At 44.8% G+C, this 12534-nt stretch overlaps 1 protein-coding gene across 1 annotated transcript in view; it reads left to right on the forward strand.

Moving 5' to 3' along the window:
• The window catches only part of tncb (tenascin Cb), a 65327-nt gene that overhangs the window by 39333 nt on the left and 13460 nt on the right, over window positions 1-12534 (forward strand). Inside the window, exon 11 of the mRNA XM_080499148.1 lies at window positions 5900-6175. Within this exon, the coding sequence (XP_080355274.1) occupies window positions 5900-6175 (276 nt within the window). The remainder of the gene's footprint in view (window positions 1-5899; window positions 6176-12534) is intronic.

Below are 12534 nucleotides of genomic sequence, written 5' to 3' on the forward strand. Positions count from 1 at the left end.
TTTTCTTTTTTTTTTTATTCCAGTGCACCACAAATGTAGCATTAGCATTTAACCCTCAAATACCTTGTGTTTGTAGAAAACAGTGTGACTCGCTTCCCCTTGGAGGGCCAAGCTAGTTAGATAATACCAAGCATTGTAAAGGGGAAAAAAAAGTTTATTTTTACATTTTTCGAAGATAATTAATCGTGTCTGAGGAAGCTAGGTGAGCCGCGTTTACAAGCGCTAACGTTTTTCCACAGATTCTGTATCAGCTCCGGGTGTAAAAGTCTTCATGTATTAGTTTTTCCAATGAATCAGACGTCAACACAGATACATCATTAGCCGTAGCAAATACGGCTAATGCTGCATTCACACAATGCACTCAAATATATAGTTTGTGGAAAACGGTGCAAGTTAGCATCGCTCACGCCAACTTTTCTCCAATCCGTGAGGATCGAAACTGCTAACGCTATATAAGATTACACTTAAACTCCACAGGAAGGCAGATATTGAAAATACATGGAACTTCATGAGTCAATTTGCATCAATTGGCCAAAGTCTTTTTTGGATAACTCAAAAATATGCAAATACAAAAAAGTTCAAGTTTAACTGGGTGTAGGGAAGGATCGAGTGGAAGAAGTTGTAATTTAGCCTCAATTTTTAGTTTCAATCCAGATATTTGCTTCTGTATTTCACCTATAAAGTGGATTTTAGCTCTTTAATATCTGGTGGAGACCGTCGCTCCGCCCCTGGGAGACTCGCGGAGGAAGCAGACGTTGTAATGTGTGCAGCTGTTCCAGCACTTATTGCAAAGTGGCTTTGAGTGTAAAAGACACATTAAACGACGTGGAAATCCGATCCGATTTAAAGCGCCGCTGGTCCGCAATGCCACCGGAGCGGAGTGAGACTTGGCGTGCGGGACCGCCGGGCGTCTCGCAGCCCGCCGTTTCCACCACGGCTTGGAGCTGGTGGCGCAGCGTTAAAGAACAAGAGAAGTTCTCATTAACCAGAGGTTCATTTTTTTTTTTTTTTTTTTTCTGTCCTTCAGTACGGCAGCCAAACCCAGGCAATGAATTGAATTCATTGTTAGCTTCTGAATGTAAGTCACTCTGTCTCTACCTCCCCCCATCAAGGCTCATTTATAGCATGTGGGATTATTTTTTTACTCCCCCCCCCCCCTGCTAGTTTACCCCCCCCGCCTTTTTTTTTTTCTAAACTTAAACAAGTGAAGACAAATGGGCTGATTGTGGTACATTTTTTTGTGCCTCCAAGACAAATATATTTCATATATAAATCTTCCTGTTATGCAACGTGTGCCCATTAAACGCATGGCTACGGGCGAACGTCGATACGGCATGAGGGAAAAGTTCTGGAAAAACTATCTTTTGCTGCATTTCTGGGAGGATTGCACGCTGCCAAAGAGAATATACGGTGTGTGTGTGTGTGTGTGTGTGTGTGTGTGTGTGCGCCTCAGAGAGAGCGATCCAGTGCTATTTCAACACATCGAGCCTGAAATCTTGCACAAAGTGTGCTAAGTAAATGCTAGAAATGCAACTTTTTGAAAAGTGCCATTGAGTGGGAAATGCTTGAAAATGCTCCCACTCCGTCTCCGTGGAAACGCAATTTTTCCAAAACATGCACATATCACTACGGCTGGAGTAAACAGTTGTTGTAGACATGCTCAGTTGACAATATGAACAATGTTTTCCTCCAGAGCATCGTCACTCGTTCTCTGGGCGCACGTTTGTGTGGCTTTTATGACAGAAGCAACCAACAGCGCCACCTCGTGGCCTGGCATGCTAGCTACACCGTTGTAAACAGACGACGTTTTCAAAACGTTGGAAAGTTTTCTCAAATGAAAATGCAAAAATGGTGTATTTTCACTGTTATGAAAACGGGGTCCTAGCCTACATAGCTAGCCTTGATAGCTGGAGAGAATCTTTGGCGTTAGACACGCGCCTGTGAAGGTTGTAGTGAGGCGGGCTGCGGTTATAGTTACTTCCTAATTGCTCTCTTGTTTTTTTTGTTTTTTTTGCAGTTTTACCAAAAAAGGCTCGAGTTTCCCCATTATTCATTATGCTAAGCTAGTGCACTGTGCTAACTGGAGATAATTGTGAAATGAGAATCTGATATAATGAAAGCCTGAGTGTTTGTATTTATAATGCGTGTCTGTAATGAGATGCACGCAGACACACACACACACACACACACACACACGCACGCACGCGTAGCACGTGCATAATTCAGCAATGAGGCTAATATATTAGATGAATGACTCGAGTGTGTGTGTGCGTGTGTGTGTGTGTGTGTGTGTGTGTGTGTGTGTGTGTGTGTCTGGGGGATTGTGCGGACATGTGTGCGCCCTGCGCATTGTTCATTCATGTGATAATTGTTGGCGTGAGCCCTGCTCCCCTCTGGTTTTGTGCGATTTGACCGCGATGAACTGCGGGCTGTGTCAGATAAAAGGCCACATGCTGCGACTCCTGTTCAAACATTGTCTCCAGAATAAGCCCCCCCCCACCCACACACCCACCCACCCACACACACGCACACACACACACCCCACCGACCCACCCGCCTCTAATCCACCGACCCGGCCCGATCCACAGACTTTATCGTCTCCAGACACGGATCACGCTCGGTTTTCCGGGGGGGGGGGGGGGGGGGGCGGAGGTGAAATGTGGCCGTGGGGCTCGTCTTGTACTTGACAATCATCGAGAAGGGTTAACGTCCCGATCTGTAATGTTTCAGAGGAGCGAGAGAGCAAACACCGAGCTGTGACAAGATTCTCAACATAAGGATATTTACAGATGAAATTTAATGCAGCTTCAACGTGAAAAACCTGCAGAAACAGACCCGAATTTAATCGGCTGACTGCGAATAGGAACAGCAGTGCAGCCGCCACTTAAAGGCGCAGTGCGTAAGATATAAGTTGTGCATTAGATGTTTGTTTTGTTTTTTTCTTTTCAACTCATGAGTTAATTAGTAATTTGCAATTGGACAGTAATGTTGTTATATAATGTTATATAATGTTGTAGCGATACGATTTGCGATAAAAACACTTCACTAGACGATCGTAACATTTCTTGGACTTCTTTTTCAGTAATTTATTTTCTTGATTCTACTTCTAATTTCTAACAAACATGAAATAATCGATCAATGAAAATCTTTCCATGAATTAAGTGTTGAGTTTTTGTAAACTAATCACCATGTTATAACTCATTTATTTCACAAGGTTATTTCACAAGGGTCGTCGTCATTGTGTTATTCGTGAACAACCCTACCAAGACTTCCAGTTTATGATCCGTCTATGATTCAACTCAGACATTTCTTTCATCGGACCGATGACGGACAAGATGTTGACCACCTCCATCGGGAGTGCTTTGCTTTCACAGTGAAGTTGGGGATTGAACCACCGACCATGAGACTGGATGAAGATCTACTCTAACTGACGCCATTACAGCAGAACATCAAAAGATGAAAGATATCCTATCCAAAACCTGGATTTGTGCAATGGAAAACAAACAAAAAAAACACTATTGAAGCAAATTTTCTTGACAGGGGTTTAATTTCTGGCCGAACTTTAGCCAGATTTGGTTTTATTTATTTATTTATTTATTTATTTCTTATTACGAGCCTCCCATCGGCTCGTTGGACCTCTCGTGACGGTCGTGCATGAACGTCTCGGTTCTCCACTGAAGAACCGGAGAGCGCGTAAAGCATGAAAAATAGCAAGATCGCCGCCCTGCATGCGTGGAGGTGATCTGTGCTGCAGCGTCGGGAAGGTTGAAGACGCTGCCTCCGGACTGACATGAGATGCTGCTGCTAACACATGAAGGAGTGTGGATCAAATGCAAGATATCTGGATGACGGGGCGATATCTGTGGGGAACATTTGATTTTCACATGTTTCTAACTTGCATGGCTTGATTGAAAGCGTCCGTCACGACACAAAGCTCGGATGTACAGTGAAGATAAACTGCTTTTCTTTTGGTCTTGGGAGCAAAAGAAATAGATTTTCAAGAGGGGTTTACCAAAATGGTAAAAAAAAGATAGATTTTTTTAACTTTTATTATTATTATTATTATTATTATTATTATTATTATTATTATTATTATTATTGACTTTAGATGTTGGGAAGTTCCTTCTAATCACATTCCAGCCTTTCTTCCTGTGCTAATTGGGCAAAAAGCCATCGTTTCTCCTTATTTTCCGTCAACTGAGCACTTGAGTCTGTAAAGAACCACTTCAGACCACCTTAAAACAAACACGTTGCTATTTGATGTTTATTTTTTTTTAAACCTAAAAAGAATCTAATGCATGTTAGCATTCACGAAATGTTAACATTGGAAAAAAAAATGCAAAGAAAAAATGTATATACATCTAAGTTACTGGCAAAGAAATGTATATATATATATATATTACATATACTCTGACTCCAGGACTGATTTAATCTTTACACCATTTAAGACATAATCTTTGTGTGTCTGATAATACAGTGCTAATTGTCTTTATGCATCTGAACCCTGCATTGCTGAGTCACATCTCTCAGGACCAGATCACCATCAGTCACAACATGCAGTAAATGCACTTCCCCTCATCCATGTGCCTCTCTCAGTGATCAGCTGATTCCAGCAAAGCACCCCCCCCCCCCCCCCCCCACCCACCTCCCCCCACACACACTTCACCACCACCCCCACCCTGCCCCACATTGCCCATCACATTCCTATTGTCTCCCATCCCATTTACTCTGCACTCAGTGAGGAGAGGATAATGGCCGCCTTGATGTTTACCTGTGCCATCTATCTCCATCTCTTTCTAATCTGCTCTCTGAATGCTTGCACACACAATGGACTCCAATTACAGTCCGCCGCACGAGGCTCTGCACGCCCCCCCCCCCCCCCCACAACCACCACAGGTTTGAAGTGGACAGCGTACTTCTGCCTCACCGGCCGGGCTACGCTGCACCTTCCGACGTTAATGGCTCGTTCACGGCCATTAATGCCGCACAAGCTGCATCAGCATGTCCGCCCGCCGCTTTCCCTCTTTACGTCTTCCCACTTATATGGTAATACAGAGGAGACGGCTGCAGGCGGCCCCGCCGATAATGAGCCTGTTTGTTCCCTCTGGCCTTTTGTAGTGGAAATAGAGGGAATATTTCCACTCCACGTCCTCTCTCTTTCTCTCCCGACAGCAAAATGAAATGATTGAAAACACAAACGAGAGCTCGTCGGCGTCGGGCCCTTTGTTGCAGATGGGCTCGTTCACACGCGAAGCAGAGGCGCGTCTTCTGTTTTGGTTGCGTGCGGCGTGTCTCCGAACAAGGGATAAAAAAAAATTTTTTTGAATCCTATCAAAGGTCTTCGAGTGTGTGAGTTTTGCGTTGGATTTGATGGAATATGGCGCTACATGATCACTTTTACGTGTTTCTTTTGACTATACGATGTCAGTTTATTAGCCGAACAAGAAGACAAATGTCTGATACGTGTTGTAATGACTTGATGTTGATCGGTAAAAACGGGAGCAAACAAGTACGCATACTCCTTGCAAATCGTCTACATATTGAAGCCCCAAACTTTGAGTTAAACCGAACAAGCGTTTTGGGTGAAAGAAGACATTTCCAAGTGGACGGGGTTGTGGAACCCCCGCCGAAAAGTCAATTCAGACGTCGTCTATTGCCTTCAAATGGTAAATGGATTTCACTTATTGAGCAATGAGCTGAGAGCACCTCACGCCGTTGATCGCATTCACCCACTCACACGCATTGGGAAGCATCTTGGGGGGTCTTTGATCTTCGAAAGTGGAAAGTGTGAAGCTGTTTTGAAATGTCGAGGTTTCGTGGCGGTGGGCTTGACCTCCGGGTCCGCGAGGATCTAATCGTCTGTTCACTGTGTGTTGTCGATGTGTCTGTCGCCACCCAGAGGAGGAGAAGCCCCTGGTGACCAACGTCACCATCAGCGACGTGACGTGGGACGGCTTCCTCTTGTCCTGGTCCTCGGACGACGGTGCGTTCGAGGCCTTTCTGGTCGAGGTTACCGACGCCGAGACGGGCGCCGAGTGGCAGAACCACACGGCGTCCGCCGACGCTCGCAGCCTCGCCGTCGCCGGCCTCTCCCCGGCCACCTGGTACAGGGTCAGCCTGTACGGGGTGTTCAAGGGGCTGGCGTTAGACCCCGTCTTTGCGGACACCATCACAGGTACCCCCCCCCCCCCCCCCCCCCCCGCCGTCACTGCCGAGGCCTCGCTCTGTCCCCTCGATTCCTCCTTCTGCCAGCCGATTAACCAGCGCTTCCCCATCCCCCTCTGCTCTATCTCAACGTGGTTAGCTTCCAGGTCCTGGGATGCTTTCTGAACCCGTGCTCGTCAAAGCATCGGATTTCTGTCAGGATGTCTGTGGCCTAGGCCACCAACAACCTGTAGAGCTTGCGGCTCTTTCTTAAAGTTACAACTTCGGTTCTTCAGTTAGCATGAGGGCCCGTTTACAACCAGGGCGACCGCTTCAAGTGAAAATGCATTTCGTGTGTCGGTTTACACCACGGTGCGTGAACGCCTTTCGAAACCCCTTTCATCTCCGTCGTCGTGTAAAGGGGCAAAAACAACACTGTAGGTTTTCCAGTAAAACCTTCCACTGTCCACCGGAGCTTATCGCTGACGCGCGTTTAAAATAAGTGTGTCCTCCACAGTGGTCTCTCTTTTATGTTATTTATTCGGCAAAAAATACAAAAAGACAAGCACCTGTTCCACACGAAATCCCTCGAACCAAACACTCTTCGTACACATTCCTAACTCGGTCTTAGCACGATGCTAGCTTCCGAGCCTCAAAAACGAAACTTAACTCCTTAAAGCTACAGGCTCTTATTTTTATCCACCACACAAAAAATAATGAAATATCAACGTTCGTGTGCAACATCAATAATGCAAATATTAATATTTTACAACTTAAATCAACACATTTAAATACAATTAAATAACGAAACTAATATAAATCCTAAATGTATTGTACCATGAACTTAAATTACCATGAAATACTTATATAACTAATATGGCACCTACAAACACGTTCTGTAAATGATCAGGCTCCGTCAACTGTAGTATATATTTATTTTTGGCTCTTCCACGAGTCGGTGGACAATAATAAATGGTGTGTCACGACTCCCGGTCCTTATTCTCGCCATTTTCACTTGAATCGCGTAAACGGGGCCTGAGACGCTGACTCATGCTGAGTTTTCTTCCTCTATTTCCACAAGGTTAAATAGATTCTGGTCATGTTTCTTATCTTTTTTGGCTCTTTGCTTCTTTTGCTTAAGCTTTTCCCAAAAAATACTATGAATTTCACTTCATTTTCAATGGAAACTTTTCCTCGATGAATCTTTGTGACAAAACTTCTTTTGGTGTTTCATTTGCTTGAATCGGTGCAACCGAAACCTCTTGTGCTTCTTTTTCTTAGTCAGATTCTTTCCTTGGGGAAAAAAAAAACAAAAAACCTTCATATGATGAATGTTCATGACTGAAACTTGCTTCTTCGGTACTTTTTTTTCACACTTTGAAGTTTTTTCTCTCGAAATGTTGATGTTACTTCCATAAATGATGTCTGCAGTGTCTCTCAGGTATTTACACATATATCGATGAAAACAAAACAGAAATGTTTGCTGTTCTGACGGATTTCCGCAGCTGAAGTTTCCTTTGTGTGGATCTTTTCTTCATCTCCAGTTGAGACATTTCAAATCCTCCTTGTTTACCTGCATCGCTGGAAGCACACGTGAAGAGCTGATAGGATAGTTATCCTTCGCAGAGTAAACAAAATCTCCTTGCTCCGTCGGGCACGGCGCCCTTCGCTCGCCGCCGGCGAGACGGGTTCTTTCAGTCCGCCGCCGTTTGATCCACGCCCGAGCCGTCGGTCCGCTTCTTTGGTACGAGTCCAGCCTGAAGCGGCACCTGGTCTGTTGTTCGATTGGGTAAAAAAGCACATAAAATAATAATCTAAAATAAAAGGGGGGGGGGGCAGCGTGTTGTTTCAGCGGTGAACCAACAGGTGCGGCGGAGTCGCCGCCCACCGCGCCAATCACAGTCATTATCTGCGATTAAAAAGCTGTAAATCACAGTATGCGCCTAATGAGAGGGCTGTAAACAGTGAGGCCAAAACAATGCGGCTTTGCAAACACAAACAACGACGACCTGAGGAAAGACGGGAAGCGCCAAAAAATTTTCAGTTTTTTTTTTTTTATTCAAATAATCGTCTACATCTTTTCTATCATCATCATTCAGCGGTTCACTGATGAGAATCAGTCAAGTGGAAGAAAGATGGGAGGACTGACAGAGCGGAGGACAGAAAAAAAAAAAAAAAAACCCCGAGGCGCTTTTGTCACTTTGTGTGAGGCCTCTCGTCTGTATGCATCCCCAGTCCCCTCCAGCCTGGACCGCTCTTCATTCTCATGCTGCCATTGCCCCTGGGCTCTGGTGCCGGGGTGCCAGGGGCTTCTGGGGCCACGCCGAATATGGCATGCGCTCAACACGGCCCCATTGTGTGCATGCTAATCGCACGGCGGAATAAAAAAAAAAAAAAAACATCCCGACATTTTCCATTAGCATCGCTTAATCCATAAAACATTCCCGACTCGCGAATAACAAGAAGCGCCGGCTAATTTGATCACGTTATGCGCGGCGCTCGGCGGGGCGGACCGCCGGGAGGAAGGGGAAGAGACGGGAGAAAAGTTTGACGAACAGAGAGAGCGATTGATGGAGCCACAAAGAGACGAGGCTGGTATCAGACCAGAGTTATCAAGTCTGGGTTCGGATACCCAGACCCCCCCCCCCCTCCTCCTCCTCCTTTTCAGGAGGTCCGCTGGCGCCGACGTACCTCCTCTAAACACAGAGCCGGGATTGTGTTCCCGCAGGTCTTGAAGGGGAGGCTGGAGGAGAAGAAGAGGAGGAGGAGGAGGAGGAGGGTGAAATCAGTAGCGAGCTAGCACATGTTAGCTGATGGACGCGGCCCTCCCTCTCCTCCACTGACCAGCTAAAGCCGCCCGGCGGCTAATGAAGAGTGACAGCTCCCTGGGATTTGTCTGCTCTGCTTCTCATTTCCACCGCTTCTTCTCACAACAAATGCCCCCCCACCCCCCCCTTACAAAAAAAAAAAAGAAAACTGGGGGTTTGAGGCGAGTTCAAGGACCCCTGAGACCCTCACATTTGGTGTAGTGTTTTAATGAGCAGTGGCGCTGGGCTTTATTGAGCCTTTCCTTTTTTTTTTTTTTCTTCTCTCTTCTCCCCGAGCCCACTTAATATCTGCTTCTATCCAGACCGCTTTAAAAGCTCCGTCCGGTCCGTGCATCCATCTGCGCCGCTTCCGGAAGTTTCCCTGGCTAATTAGCTGCAGCGGACTCGTCCTCTGGAGAAACGGAGCTCTTTCTCCAGCAGCTGGAGGCTCCTGCTGTCTCTCAGCCCCTCTTCCTATCACTGCCATTATTAGCCGCCGCTAATGACTGCTTAACTACCAGCTCTTTTACGGCGCCACATGCACACGCTCCCATCTGCATGCGCGCCGGTGATTGCGCCGCGCCGTACAGTACCGCCGCGCCATTCCGAGGGAAGCAGCTGTTGTTGTTTGACACAGGCACTTTGCTTTTATCTGCGCTCGGTCGATTGGACCCGAAGAATTTTTGGCAATTTGAAAATCATTTCAAGAGCGGCTCGTGTGGCTTTGCTTTGATCGCTCGATTGAATCAAAGCTTGGGCGCGTTTAATATTATTACCAGTGAAATCTGCGTGATGGATAGATTTTCCTTGCAGAGGCAAAGTAAACTCGAGACATTTTCACTGGAAGACTTTTAGCTTTGTGCTACTTAAACTCATCAACCAGTAGGGGACGTTTCCAGTCTTGACTCATTTATGTTGAATATGTTGAATGAAATTATTTACGGAGAAGCTTTGTGAGCATTTCACAAAACGTCATTGTCATATAAAGGTAAAGAATTCTTAAATAGACATACTAAGGCAAAGTGAAAATGGAAAATGACAAATTAATTTTCTTTCCAGGCTTTGATTTGACCTTTTTTTCAATTTTGTCCGAACACGAATCTGGACTTTTTCCCATTTCCCAGTAAATCCGGAAAATTGTCTTTGTGTAGATTTCAAGCAGAAACACGTGACTTCCAATTTTAGCTCAATGCTGAAGTAAATTAATTAGCCAATGGATTTCCTTTGTGAGAGCTGTCTGTATGTGTATCAATTCATAAATCAGTTTCTTTCAAGAACAGCTAACATCCACATTATAGAGCATCTTCCTCCACTAACTGATGTCATTTCGTCTAAACTCAACGGACCAACACGGTGCTGGCAACTAATGATAATGCTAACGCTATCTGAGCCTTATTTCACTGCACTAACAGGCGACGATGCAAAGTTACTTTCCCCAGCAAATACTTGCGTTTAATTTATAATCACTATTGAAGTAACTAATTTTAAAGATTTATCCAGTAACTGTAATTAATTACAATTTTTCAGTAGCTTCCACAACATTGATGATGAGCTCAGTTAGCTGGTACCTCCTGTGCACTCGATTGTAAATCTATTCAAGAATTAACATGAACATTTACATTTTTCATTGGTCAAAATACTAGACCATAGAGAAAAACACTAATTTAGATGTAAAAAGCTGGGTTTTTTTTTAAAAACGGTATATGACATTGAAGATGAGATGATGCTGGTAAATTACATTTTTCAATAAAGCTTTACTAACCACGTACTAACATCGGTGGATCACACGTCCGAAGCCTGAAACAGCTCGTCTGGATCAACCTGAACTTTTTCCTCTTCTCGTCTCTCCGCTCTGGAAACTTCTCCGCCTTCTTCTGCTGTTCTTCAAATCTCAAATAAAGCTCTTTAAGTTCCAGTGGGGAGTGGAGGAGAAACTAACTGTCGCAACCCCCCCTGTCACTCAGAGGCCGAACCGGAGGTGCAGGATCTCCTGGTCTCTGACGTGAGCCCCGGCAGCTTTAGGCTGTCCTGGGAGGCCGAGGAAGACGTCTTTGACACGTTTGTGGTGATGGTGAGCGAGGCCGACGACCCCGGCCAGCCCAGAGAGCTGGTGCTGGGCGGCGAGGAGACGGGCGCCGAGCTGACGGACCTCGCCGAGGACACCCTGTACACTATTGAAATGTTCGGCCTGGTTTTGGGAAAACGCTCCAAGTCTTTGACGGAGCGGGTGAGAACAGGTACACGGTTTTTCTAAAGGACGGAAGTCACGTCCGGGGCTGGCCGCCCCCCCCGCCCGATGTTGTCCCTGTGGTGTCAGTAGTCAGCTGTGTTCTAACACTCGTCCTCGACGCCTCCGGTCTGTGTTGTCTGCTAACCTCTCGGCAAAGCGCCGGCGGTGTTCGTCCGAAGCTCGCTGTGTGTCGGGTTCTTGGTGTTCCTGAGCGGTTCCAGTGGATGGCGGGAGCCTCACTACGTCCCTTGTCCTTCACCAGAGGCTCAAACCAACAAACCTCCTCACAGGCTGCCGCCGGATCTGGCTCTTCTTTTAGTTGCTTCACATCCTACTACCAGGAAAATAAACCTCTACACCGATGATGCAGCGTTATGACAATACAGAGTGATGCTGAAACTTTTGGCTTTTTTTAAAGCCAAAGTGAATCAATAACACTATAATTTTTGGTAATTTTGATCAAATCCAAGTTACAGGATTCAATACTTTTGTCTTATTAGTCTCAACGTGGGATCTCTTAACAATCGCAATGTTTTAAAGGAACTGTTATAGCGTACTCATCAATTCTTGAAATTCCTTTTATTTGAGTTCACGAAAGACATAAAAAGATTAAGGGTCAAATTAAGCTCGTATTTATTAACATGTATAGTCTACATTCCTCTGACCCATCTCATTACTCGGTACCAGATCGAAAAACTTTAAGGAATATCAAATTTGAGAAGCAGAATATCTAGTAGCTCAAAATCTCTGAATTATTTTACAGTTTCATAAGCAGAAAAAAAACTCATTTGACTTGAGAATTCCAGGTTGTGTTCTCAGGTGAGTGTCAGACGTAAGCCCCGCCCCCTTCAGGTCAAAAGTTTAGGTCAGAATTCCAAGTTGAAAATAAACAAATGCACAAAAATGAACAAAATCCCACATTAATTCAATCCGAGTGAAACCAAATAATAATCATTAATAAATGTATCCACCATTTTTGACTCTTAGCTACTTTAATCAGAACAAATAGACCAACTAATTTAAAATATATTTAAAAACAAACATATTGAGAAACAGATACAGCAAAAAGATAAGTAGCCCAAAGAGAAATATTGCTAATAGAGAAACAGTTCCATTTAAATTTACTCAATTTATACACATTAAAGCTACTTATATGGTAATACATGCACAGAGAGTGAAAAGACATAAACAAGAAGCAGAATATATGCTCTGTTTTTTAATTGTTTTAATGTTTTTGCACTAAATCCTGCAGCACTTTATCAATTCAGATGTAAAAAATTGAATACAGGTTATTGCTCAGCTTTTTCTCCCGTCTTTTCAGCTCTGTGTCGCTGAGTAGTGCGTCTCCGTCCT

This window comes from Blennius ocellaris (genome assembly GCF_963422515.1).
Source record: "Blennius ocellaris genome assembly, chromosome: 7".
Classification (NCBI taxonomy): Eukaryota; Metazoa; Chordata; class Actinopteri; order Blenniiformes; family Blenniidae; genus Blennius; species Blennius ocellaris.